At 33.9% G+C, this 13,499-nt stretch overlaps 1 protein-coding gene across 1 annotated transcript; it reads left to right on the top strand.

Moving 5' to 3' along the window:
• Window positions 1-739: 739 nt before the first annotated feature.
• On the top strand, window positions 740-9,162 carry LOC135593975 (uncharacterized). The gene is made up of 6 exons (XM_065084367.1): window positions 740-1,070; window positions 5,024-5,127; window positions 5,937-6,050; window positions 8,463-8,546; window positions 8,722-8,865; window positions 8,966-9,162. The coding sequence occupies exons 1-5, from the start codon at window positions 821-823 to the stop codon at window positions 8,776-8,778; spliced, it is 609 nt and encodes a 202-aa protein (XP_064940439.1). The 5' UTR covers window positions 740-820; the 3' UTR covers window positions 8,779-8,865; window positions 8,966-9,162.
• Window positions 9,163-13,499: the final 4,337 nt, after the last annotated feature.

Here is a 13,499-nt window from a genome sequence, read left to right as displayed (position 1 = left end):
GAGGACATCCACCCCACGCACATTACTCTTTTGTTGGGGAAGGGACAAGCATGGTTGAGAGCATACAGATGGTGTGCTGCCCTCTCCTAACACATTCTTCTTCGACACCAGCAATGTCCACTATTTCCATCGCATAACATCAGACACAATGAACTTAACCCAGACCTTCGAAAGAACCAATCTGGAAGAGGAGAAGGTACCATATCAACTGGGCATAAAGGATCTAGCCGGATGTATAATATGCCAAAGCAACACACACAAGAATTGAACTTGACGAAGATTTCAAGATGCAAAAGCCCAGAAACCTGCAACTACTGAAGCAGCAAACCGGAGAGCAGATCCGACTTGCGGCCATGGAGAACGCTTACACTGAGAAGATAAAGGAGTTGACGAGCAAGGAGCTGGAATCGGCAAAGAACGAGTTTGCGTGAGCTAGGCTGGTCCGGGAGCGAGCCAGAGAAGAGGTGGAGAAAGCAGAAAGGACGAGGGAGAAGGCCACCAGAAAGATCACCGCTGCTTGCTCGGAGATCACTTGCTGTAGGTGTCAGCTGCAAGCTCTCGTCGAGAGCTGCACAGTTCTCAAGCTTTAATTGGTTTAACCAAACCAAGTTAATCATAAGTTTGGGTCTGCAATTAATCCGGTCCGAACTCGAACCGAACCGGGTTGAGTCAAGCTCGCGGCACAAGTAATTTAACCTCGGGCCACCGTGAGCCACTCGTTAGCTTTAGATTTCAATTAGTAGACGTCTTGTGGAGCGGGACGACTACCAGAGAAGAAAGAGTGAGCGGAGAGAGACGTAGGCGAAGAAAGAGATCAGCCATGGTGTGCAGAAGCGTTGTGATGCGCTCGATGCTGTTATCGGAGCAGCCATGGCGACCCTCCTGCCGCCCGATCCTCGGCGCTTTCCATTCGGTCGCTACTCCTCTTGTCCGGCCTCGAGTTAGGGCTCCGTTCGTAGCCGCTCCTCTTCGGTGCTCCCACGGCGACGCCCAGACGCCGGCCTCCCGTTCGTCCTCTCCTCAGGACGACCAGGGCCCTCCCCAGGAAGCTGTCCTCAAGGCCATCTCCGGTGAGTCCCTGAAAGTTCCCAATCTGTTGTCGGTAGCTTTGTGATTTGTGGCTGATCGGTATAATTGCTCCTAATTGGATCCCTCTTAAGATTCCTTTTTTTCTTATCACGCTTTGTCCATATGAGGCGCCGGAAGAGAGTTCGAACGTATTGGGCAGGGGAAGAAGGAATGAATTTTTGAAAGAGTGAGTAGAGTATCTGGGAACTTATTTGTGCTTCTGTTTGATGAAATGATTGCGGGGACACACCAATTTTGCCATGGAAAAATTTGTTGGATTTTTATGTGGGATCATTGCTATCTGTGATTTTGTATATTTTGAAGCTGCAGGTGATATATGATTGAAAGTAGATTCAGCATATTAGGCAACCAGTTCATGTTGGGTTCACTGGGTTAACTTATAGTCTTCTACAACAACAACAATAAAGCCGTTTGAACCCTTTGTCACTATTGCTATAGGTATAAAATCATATGTTTAATTAAGTTTAGAGTACTTAACTTTTTATTATAATTTCTATTAAGGTCTTTCTAAGTCTTTATCTCTTCTTGTACCATCAACATTAATGATTTCATCTCTTCTAACTACAGTATCTTGAGGTCTCCTAAACACGTGCCTTTATCATCTTAAACGATTTTCTTTCATTTTATCCTCTATTGAAGGGATAGATAGTTATTCACGAATAAATGTATTTCTTTTCTCATCTATCCTAGTAACTCCATACATCCATCTCAATATTCTCATCTCGGCTGCACAAACTTTTTGTATATGTCGTTTATTAACCGTCTAACACTTAGATCTATAAAGCATTTTTGGTCTCACAACTATTTTATAAAATTTTTCTTTTAATCTCAAAGGTATCTGATGATTATACAAGATTCCTATTTTTTCTCTATAAATAATATCTTTATCGATTTCTCTATTTTGACGAATAATTGATCCAAGATACCTAAAATTTTACTTAAAATGAACTTTTGTCTATCCAATTTAACTATATTCTTCTATCTATTCCTAGAATCCCTAAAATTACATCTTAACTCGATTATAAGGTTTGCCTTCATAGCTCAAGTTTATAATTAATTCCACTTAGACTTTCATCAACTAAGATGATATCATTAGTAAATAACATACACTAGGGAGATCTATCATGTAAGTGACTAGTAAGTTCATTCAGTATCAATGTGAAAAGATAGGGACTTAATGTAGATCCTTGATGTAATCCTTTTATAATAGGAAACTCACTAGGCATACTCCATATATTCTAATACTAGTAGCTACATTGGCATGCATATCTTTAATAATATCAATATAATTAGTGGATACATCATTTTTTTTTTGTTAAATCCACCATAATAAATCTCTAGGAGCCATAACATAGGCTTTCTCTAGGTCAATAAAAACTATATTTAAATCTTTATTTTTCTCTTTATATTTTTCATTAATTGTCTTAATAAATAAATAGTTTCTATTGGTGATCTTTCAGGCATAAAACTAAATTGATTTTCAGAGATATTTGTTTTATGCCTTATCCTACTTTTGATAACTCTTTTCCAAAGTTTCATAGCATGACTTATGATTGTAATTCCTCTATAATTTGAATAATTTTATATGTCATCCTTATTTTTGTAAATTGACACTTAAAAAATCTTTCTCCATTTATCAGACATCCTTTCGAATCACCTGATTTCGTTAAATAAGATAATTAACCAAGCTACTTTCTTGTCCTCTAAACTTTTTTAGACCTAAATGAGGATACCATCAAGTCAAACACTCTTAGTTATTTTCATCTTCTTTGATGCGTTTTTTACTTCACTAGCTCTAATTTTACTAACAAATCTATGATTATTAAATCTATCATTATTATTTATTGTTAAATCCAAGTCCTGTTTGGAATATTCATGAAATAATTTATAAAATATTTTTTTTATCTTTCCTTAACCTTGTTATCGTTAACAACTATTCTTTTATCTTTGGTTTTAATGGATCTAATATTATCCAAATCCTTATACTTTTTTTCTTGAGCTTTAGCAATTCGATATATATCTTTTTCACCATCTTTAGTACTTAATTTACTATAAAAATTATCATAAACTTTATATCTTGTCATACTAATCATGTTTTAGCCTCTTTTTTTAGATTATTTATATCTTTTACATTTTCTCTCATTTTTATAACTTTGTCAATCTTTAAAATATGATCTTTTATTAAAAATTACTTTTTGAATTTTCTTGCACCACCATCAACTCTCTCTTAAGGTTACACCTCTATCTTTAGTTTTACCAAGAATCTCTTTTGTTAAGCTCTTAATTTTATTAGTCATGGTAGTCCAGATAATATTAATATTATACTCATTCCAAGTTGCCTCTCATTTCGTCATATTCTTAAGAGTGTTTACATTATCATCTTTAAAATTTTACTATCTAATCCTAGTAAATTTTTTTACTATCTTTTGCTTCTTTTATTTTTTGTAATAAATATCTACTGCCATCAATCTATGTTAATTCGTCAAACTTTTGCCAGGTATAACTTTACAATTCTTACAACTAACTTTGTCTACCTTTTTAATGAGAAAAAGTTTATTTGACTATAATTGTGACCACTCTTAAAAGTAATCAAATATTAATCTCTAAGTGAGTATTTACAATTATAAGACCATATGAAGTTGCAAAATTCAAAATCATACTACCATCTTTATTTCTCTCTCCATAACCAAAGCCCTCATGCACCCATTTATATTTATTATATGTTTTCCCTACATGGCTATTCAAATCTCCTCTAATTATAAGTTTTTCAGTTATAGACATTCTTTGAATGATGTTATCTAAGTTTTCCCAAAGATCTCTTTTAGTTTAATCAACCAATCCGACTTGAGGGGTATAAGCACTAACGACATTCAAAAAAATCTTGTTCTTTCACAAATTATAGAACTATAATTCTATCTTCAAATCTTTTTACATCTACAACATTATTCTTAAGATCCTTATCAACAACAATTTATTCATCATTTCTGTGTTTAACTTTTTCAGTATATTAAATTTTCAATCTAGTATTGTCAATCACTCTAGATTTTTTTCCTACCCACTTAGTCTCTTATAAGCAAGTAATATTTATTATTCTTCTAATCATAGTGCCTATCAATTCTAATCCCTTCCCTGAAGGTGTTCCGAGTGACGATCTAGCTCTATATTGAAATTGGTTAAGATTCATATTAATGAGATCTGACATAATTTTATGTTGGTTGTCAGTGACCTAATGCAACCCTGCACTTTTTTCATCTGGCTTGGGACCCGCATTGGTGGTGTTTGGGTTATCTTCTAGTCTAATTTAGCTTTTTCTTTTTTATTTTAATTTTAATTTGGGGAGAGGAGGCAACGCGTTCAAGGAATTCAAGGGTTAGTAATAACAGGAAAGAGAATAATAACAATAACCTCAACCAAAGAACAGAGACCTAGGCTTTTGAGGTAAAAAAAAAGGCATGAAAAAATATCATAAATTGGGAAAGCCCTATCTTATCCTCTAGTAATCAGTGGATAAGTATGGTAGATGGATGTAAATTATGAAGTCATATTCGTTCAAAATAATTACAGATATGAATTGGATACAGATCAGATATATGTTTATTTTGGGTACATATTGGATGCTGGACTGCTTTTGGATATGTTTTATATTTTGGGTGGGTACAGATACAATAAGATTCAAAATGGATTTAGACTAGTAGAAATATTGGTGAAATTGGATACAAATAATATACATAAGAAGTCATGCATTTGATGTATTTTTGAAATACATTATGCAATCTTTTCGTTGTATTTCCAAAAGATGTTAGTAGATTCATTTATTTTGACTGTTTGGTTTCATTCTTTTTCCGTTATTTGTCAATTTAAAGTATCAGATACTGTTCTTTCTGATGCTTTGTTTTAACCCCCACCTTTTAATTGATGTTGGCACTGAATCCAGAAGTATCAAAGTCTGAAGGAAGGGTTGCACAAACCACAAATGTTGTTATTGGTGGTACAGTGATGGATGATTCTACTGATGAATGGCTTGTTTTAGATAAGAAGGTACAATTTTGTTACAATACTCTGCCATATTCTTTTCCCCACTTCACCTTAATTTAAAGTCCATTGTGCAAAATTAATTGTTTTTGTACCTGTCACTATTGTTGAATTCATTTAATTATTTTTTGATGACAGCAACAGCACAATATAAGTTCAAACTTCTTTTATCACCTTTTAATTATAGTACATTTATAAGCATCTAGGCTTTAGTTTATATTATTCCTTTGTTACTCTAGGACATTTATATTTGAACTTCACATCTGGCTGGTTATCCCATATGATTGAAAGATCATTTACTGGAGGAGTTATATATGAGTCCGTCGTACCCTCATGCTCTCTTAATACAAAATCCACTCAAGGCAAATGTGTACTTATGCTAATCCATTGATAGGAACATGGTTATAGTGCATAATTGTCCCGATTTGTGTCAGCTTCTAATACTACATGGATACTCAAATTGTTAAAGTACTCAGGTCTGCAACCAACCTTTTCAGTGTCATTATAGATTAAAAGATGAACTGACTTTATGAACATTTCCTTTTGTTCATGTTGTGAGCTTATCCAATTTTTAGTTAAGTGGTCTAGTTGATTCATTTTGGAACCTTATTTAAATTAGTGGTTCAGAGGCTTTTTTTATCATTTTATCAGCATGCTGACATTTTACTTGTGCAATATGGTAAACTTCCTTGATGCTTCTTCACCTTTTCTACCAATTGATTAAACAAAAAAAACTAGAGGAAGAAAAAATAATTCTTTCTATTATGTGGAGTTTTGAGAATGCAAGTCTATTCATCAATTTATCTGTTTTTCAGGTTAATTCATACCCCACGGACAGACGGTTTACCGCAATAGGAACTGGGGGTGATGAATTTGTCCAATCAATGGTTGTTGCTGTTGAATCTGTGATCCAAGAACCAATTCCAAAGGTTTGTGTGTTACTGTTCTGAAAAAAATAAAACATTCATCAATGTAGAATTGTTAGGCTTGCAAAGTTTTACTGGTTTATATGTATTGTGCAAGGCAAGACTTTATAGTCGGTAACTTTTCTTGCAATTTTTTAAGAAGCCAACCTAAATGATAATGGTATTAAGGCATGAAAGACAAGTGTTGCATTACTACTAATAAAGCAAGACTGAAGAAGTGAATAAATTGAGCTTAAACATGCGATTCCCTTGAACTAAAGATTGATTCTTCGGTTTCTTCATGCTGTCTTGTAACTGTATCATTATCATTTCATGGGCTTGGTATGACACTCTGCAATACTGAAACTATACAGTTGCACTTGCAGTCAATCTGCTGTTGGTTTAACTTTTTCTTTTTTATGTACATCCTAGATCTCCTACATCTTGGAATTTATAATGAAGATGGTTTTGATTGTATAGTTTAACTTGGAGGAATTCAGAAAGGTCGTAAGCAGACTGCAGACCTAGAGTGGGCAATACATGGTTTTATAAGACACCAGGAAAATTTTGGAAGAACGTGATATTCATGTATAACCTTATGATGCTTTTCTAGACTTTAGATACCTCAGGAGTTCTTTTCTGCCATTTACCAACAGGATCATTTCTATTTTTACATTATTTATTTATTATTTTTAAGTCCATATTAGAATTTGATTATGAAATTTTCAACCCATGAAAGTTAGATGTTTGGTGGGTTCATGTGTTGTTTATAAGAATGAGTTGCAACTAGTTCCCTATGTTTGAAGCACTGTACTACTCTTTCTGCTTATACTAATTAGTATGCTTGTTCCTATTATAAGTGAAAATCATGATGTATTCAAATTTGTGTCGTGTATTCAACTAGTCCCTTCTTATATATCCTTCCCCCAAAGATCATCCATCTTAGTAATATAAAAATTCATCATTCCAACCAGTTGATCTCATCCTTCTTCTCATGTGGGCTCCATGTTGGTTTTCCTACTTTCTTAAGTTGGTTCTGGAATTTGATTTAACCAGTTTCTCAAAGATGTAGGAGAGAAGGTTTTGAGATCAGTGGCTCAGGGGTTTTGTCCAGATGCTGGAACAGTAATTATCATTATTCCATACCATGTCAATGCTCTGGAACTAGTTGACATGGGGATGGACGCTTGCAGAAATAATCAATTAAACATAAGTTAAACCAATGCACATAGCACAATTATTGTGCTTGCCAACACCCAGGTATTAGCATTGGTTCCTTAGCATCATGTTGTACATGCTTTTAAGAAAAAAGGTATTTGTAAAATTGGGAGTGCCTATATTGTGCTGTGATGCCTACATATATGATTAAGGGACCTTAACTGGAATTGTATTAGCTGCCCACTATGGAGCTGCATGAACCAGTACTTCAAATGCTGCAACCAATTGTATTACTTTCTTAGGCGCTGCTTGTGATAATTGTTTTAACTTTCCAGACTTGGTGTATGATTTAAGTCTACATGGTTTGCTACAGTACCTATATAAAGCAATTTTCTGAAAGTTATGTGAATTGCTGATGGAATAGCTTATCTATTTTGCTGTTCTTTCATCAGTTATGCAGTAACAAGATTTGCATCTGCTGGAATATTAGGTAGCCTATATTACTTAACTTTGATTTTTTACAAGACTGCTTGCAGAAGCTGTCTTCTTGCTGCACCGATTACTCGTACTCCTTTTTCTGTGGCTTGTCTGTATATAGTGATCTCAATGGTTCTTTTGCTCTTGTTTCTTTGGTCCTTTCTTCTTGTCAATTCTTTTTTAATTCATATCCTCAAGAATACTAGTTTATACCAGAACACATAGGTTAGTGGAACTCGATCCAAGATTTGGAGGAACACTTATGAAGTGATTGTCAATCTTGAAATTCTTGTGCAGAGGAGATCCTATTGTGAATTCTTAAGCAAGATAAGGTTATCGCATGGATGCTGCTGTTTTGTTTACCCCAAAGTCGAACTGAATTTGTAAAAATGCTTACATGAAACTACCAGATGCATTTACCTGCCAGAGTTGACATTTTGCTTGATTTGTTGCTCGTTGATGGAAGAAAATGAATACTTTCAGGTGGAGATTGTTTGCCTTTGGCTTTATATGCACGAAGGCATAGAAATCATGCTTTTGAAGTTAATAGTCCTGGGAGTCCATGCTTTTCTCATTATTTATTCAAATAGTCATGGATGCTCAGTTCAGGCAAAGAATACGCATTGTCCAAAAAAATTATTTTGTATAGACCCATACTCAATTGTGTAGGCTTGCTAATTATTTTCATTGAGGCATAGTTTTCTTCATAGTGTCTAAATGTATCTAGTGGCAATTGATCAATTATTTTAGTTCACATTACATCAAGGTTTTGCATTTATTTAGTTCTTTTTTGCTGAACAGGGTAGCGTGAGTCAGAAAATATCTTCAAGGGGAAAGTATGTGTCAGTAAATATTGGTCCTATTCGTGTTATCTCGAGCGAACAGGTATGCTTCTTGTTTTTCCCTTTTTGTTTTTCTTCCCAACATGCTACTCTTGAGAGAAATTCCATGCCTTAGTGGTTATGTGCTAATTCTTGTAAGATTGAATTGGGTGCATGATGTCTCTTATTTATTATCATTTCGGCTGTGGCATATGATGTGTTTCAATTGGCCTTTTCAGGTCCAAGCTGTATATAATGCCATGAGGAGGGATGACAGGATGAAGTACTTTTTATAGATCGTATGAACACGTTTCTTATAGCAGTTTTGGCGGTTCGGCTCTTAATCAATCTTTGATAATCCGTGGAAATATGGAAGCTTCCAGGTAGTATGGGCACACAATTTTTGAAGTTTTTCTTGCAGGTCTTTTGCCTTTTTACCCTTTTGAAAAGTAATTTATCCAAGAACTGTTTGATTTCTGGCAGGCTGGAGGGCAAAAGCCTTGTATCAAATGCTCAGATCTGCTGCTTATCAAAATTCAGGAATCTATTGTGTTAAAATCATTCAAATCACTGGGATAAGCATAATTATGGAATTGAAATTTGCTCAGAAAAGAGGATTGTAAGGATAGTTGTTGATAGATTTCTTTTTCTCAATAGATGACTATTTTCGAGGCTTTTAATTATTGTTAGGTGGTTTGTTTTTAGTTAAAACTTTTTATTACATTAAACTGCATATAAGAGGTTATTATATGAATTCGAATCATGCATTAACATCCCACTAAGTGAAACATTGGCACCAAATGTGAGCCCTGCCAATAAGGTATGTGGGATGTTGAGTACGTCAATTATGATTAATTCCTGCTAGAAATTCTATTATATTTGTTTTCATATTGAGTGTTTATTGGATTGAAAAATAAAATTTATATGAGATTTTGTTAATATTTTGGTTTTTTAAATTCTGATCTTAAAGCGAATAAATTAAACGTATAAAGTATTTTAATTTGATTCCAATGATATAACAAATGCCACCTAAATGAGTATATATATATATATATATATATATATATATATATATATATATATATATATATATATATATATATATATATATATATATATATATATATATATATATATATATATATATATATATAGTAATCTTGGTTTATTGTATTGAACAAAGAAATTGTTTATTAAGAATTTTAAGATGATTAATATAAATGAGGTATATTGCGAGATAGATCTCGGATTATTAGAATTTGTCTTACAAAGAATATATTAATCAGAGAGATTTAGTATATAATTTTGTTTAGCAAATGATAAATATAAAAAAAATTAATCAAAATAAATAATTTTAAAATAACTTAAAAAAGAATCAGATAAAAAAATATTTTTTTATATACGCAGTTAGAAGTTTATAATGTGCTTAAGCTTATGTTAGATTAAATATCAGTCTTACAATTGAAATACTAGATATATATATTAGAATTACTCAGGAATAATAACACTGAAAGATTATAAAGAAAATAATAAGATATTAAAAAGAAATGAAGGATTATATAGTCATATATATGAAATTAGTTCAGATTGAAATGATGGTATTTTATGATTCTATAAATTACATCGATAATAGGAAGTCTACTTTATAGTTTATATTTATATCAGTTGAATCGATAATTTATAGAGAAAAATATAAATCAATGTATTATTATATTATCAATAATAAAACCTAATTTTGTGGTATGCTGTGAGGCCAATAATTAAGTTTTATAATTATAAAATTTTATCTCAAAACTTTATAGTAAAACTCAATTGTCAAGTTATTGAAGATACTTTATTATATATTGTAGTAGTTTTATTACAGCTCTATACATTATGTACAAAGTATTTAGATGATTAAAGAAAAAGAGCATAGAAATAATTAACATCAATTAAAAACTTGAGTTTCACTATATTAATTATTGATTTATTCACTTAGTATTTGCTTAAAGTTTTTGAAAAAATATGCCTTATGTTTGGGTTTGTGAGTAACCCATAAAAAAGATATGATGATAAGATATGTGAGTTTGTGAGCAGACATTATAATTGATATTCTTATTTATTTAATTAAAATTATTTATTTTTTATCTTATTCATATTTATGTATCGATATATTATGGTTGAATATGATGATAAGATTATCTTAACAAGATAAATTACATAGATCATTTTAGCTTATATTAAGAAGAGTTAGCAATATTGTGATATATAAAAATAAGTATAACATTAATGATATATAATCATTATGACTCCCATTGATAGTCAAACTTAGTATGAGATTATGTTTATTGGATTTATTGGCATGCTTTATAAAATTCGTGTGCATGTGTAAAATATTTTTTCAAAGTTTCAGAATCCAATTAAATACAGTTATTTTTAAATAAAATTTTATTTTATTTATTTTACTTTTAAATTTTTTATATCTTATCAATTAATAGACAAAGTGAGAGAATATTATATTATATTACTATATCTAATTAGATAAAATATATTATAGATATGATTAGATTTTGATTATGATTATCGACAGATAGAAAAGAAATCCGATAGGAATTCTTATAATATGACATTGATGAGAGGGACGTTCCTAATTACCTTTCATAAACCCTCTGTTTTCACATATATAAAAGGATAGATAGACTCAACACATATAATTAGATATATGGATAAAAGATATGTGGATACATGACATTATCAAGAGATTACATATTTTCTTTTGTCTCCTTCTAGTCATGTGAACCAATCAATGAAACATTACATATATTCTCTCATCTCTCGGTTTCTTGTAGATCGACATCTTTATAATTTTTGGATCTGAAACGATATGCCCATAAATCAGATAGACTTTTTTAGAATTAATATCAATAGGTACATAACGTAGTTTGGATATATTATTATTTGATTTCAAATTTTGATATTAATTTTGTTTATATAACAGTAATATAAGGAATGTTGTTTATGCTTGCACTGCATTTAGTGAACACCATCGCCATGTACATAATTTGATGGAGGATCAGCTCTGTGTCCTCTCCAATTGGTCTGTCCTCCTCGAGAGATGCTTGCAGGTATCTTGCCCACCTTGGCTTAGATTGATTTCATCTGGAAGTACTACTACCTCGCCGACAAACCCTAATGACAAAGAAGTTCATTTTTCTGCATTGCCCTACGCTAGTCGTGACTGCATCGATGGTATAGATGCCTAACTTAGATTAGGGTTCAATGGGTGCATCAGATCTATCGTATCCATTCAGGTGATCGTGCCCATAATCAACGGCACTTATTTCGATCCTTGGAAGCTCTGTTGGTCCAGTTGCAACCCCACTCCCTCCGAGGGGTTCCGACCATGTCACATCCTCTCGCTCCTACATCGTGAACTATAGAGTTTTACTTGCAGGCCAAACAGAGGTGTGTTAGGGGTTGATCGACACCCCTTTTCCTGGAGGGGATGAGGTTGCTTTTTAGCGGGGCTTCTTCCTAAGTAACCACGTATCTGTCATCTATTCTTGTTGGATTGAGCAGAATCAACAATGAGACTACTTTTCCTTGTAAGATAAAAAGATTATAAGATTACTTTTCCATATATCGGCATCTGACCGGATGCTAAGCATTCTTTCATCTGTCGTTTTGAGTTCACTTTCCCCTGATTGCTTGTGACTTCTTTCCGAAGGTCATCCACACACAGATGATGGAACCCAAACACAGAAAAGCAGTCAAAGGCATGCATTGTCGCCGTCGAAACAATCCTCCGAGACCACAAGAATGTGTCTAAGTTGCATGAATGCTGTACAAAACGTGGCTGCAATTTCCAACCGTAGAAGTTTGACTTGTCTTCTCCAAGGAGAAAACTCCCAAAAGTCCTCTTGAAGTTTCGGAGCAAGACTTCTCCTGGTTTAAGGTAAAGATCCTGATCCAAAAGCACCGATGAGAAGAAAACATTGTGCCATGACATGGTGTGTGCTACGAGCTGTTTTCACCTCTTCAGGGAGGATCTGAATTCAAAGTTATTCTCCTCCAAAGAAGAACGACCGCAGACGTCGAGAACAAAACGAGATGATACTGTGTGATGGGTGTGGTCGATCAATCTCGAGGTTAACGTAAGGCTGCATGTCATCCATCACGTTTAAGCACGAAACATTGTTCCTTGAGCTTGACCACTGATTACTGTCTCATGCAGGGATCCAAGAAGTCAAGTCTAAGGCTGACAATCCATGTGCGTCTAGAAACATATACACTGTTGTGTTAACAGTGCACAGGAGATAGATAGAGAGAGAGAGAGAGAGAGAGAGAGAGAGAGATGTTTTGTTGCTTCTTGAACATATATACATGCTCATGCGTGTTTTTGTTCCTACCCCAACATCGATCATGTTGTCAATCCTTTGATTTGGCAAACTGTGGCAGAGTCGAACTCAACTAAATGATCGTCACCAGGTAAGTGCAAGCATCGTCTTCGTAGGGTGTAGGGAGTAACACTGGAGTGGAGCTTCCACCAGCTCCGATGATTGCCATGTCCCGGCCACAAACGAGGATTCCATCCTGTGGTAATTAACTGAGGTCGTGAACTGGTTTCTGATCAGTTATCCACGAGACCTTTGATGGGAGAGCTGCCATGAAGGAATCTGAAGGTTGAATGGAAAGCTTCAGGCCTCTTCTAATCGACTTCTCATTCACTGGTGGAAGGAAGCTGTGCAATCTTGTGATTGGCCAAAGGATTTCCCGTGGTGTAGGTGACCACAATCTATTGTCATGCTCTGGGAACACACGGATTCTTCACAACCCTTTTGTCATCTTCCTCAGCGATCAGCTTCACCAAATGTTCATCAACTTGGTAGTCCAACACGTGTTGTTGATCACCTGTTGATCTATGTGGATTCAGCTACTCCCGAAGAACATATCCAAAATAACGTAGCATCAGAGACAATGAACGGATGGAATTTATTGACTAATCAACCATTCACTGAACCACTGAATCAACAGCGCT

This window comes from Musa acuminata, chromosome BXJ1-9, assembly GCF_036884655.1.
Source record: "Musa acuminata AAA Group cultivar baxijiao chromosome BXJ1-9, Cavendish_Baxijiao_AAA, whole genome shotgun sequence".
In the NCBI taxonomy this organism is placed as follows: domain Eukaryota; kingdom Viridiplantae; phylum Streptophyta; class Magnoliopsida; order Zingiberales; family Musaceae; genus Musa; species Musa acuminata.
Note: the sequence above shows the minus strand (reverse complement) of the source record. Positions and strands in the feature narration are given on the sequence as shown.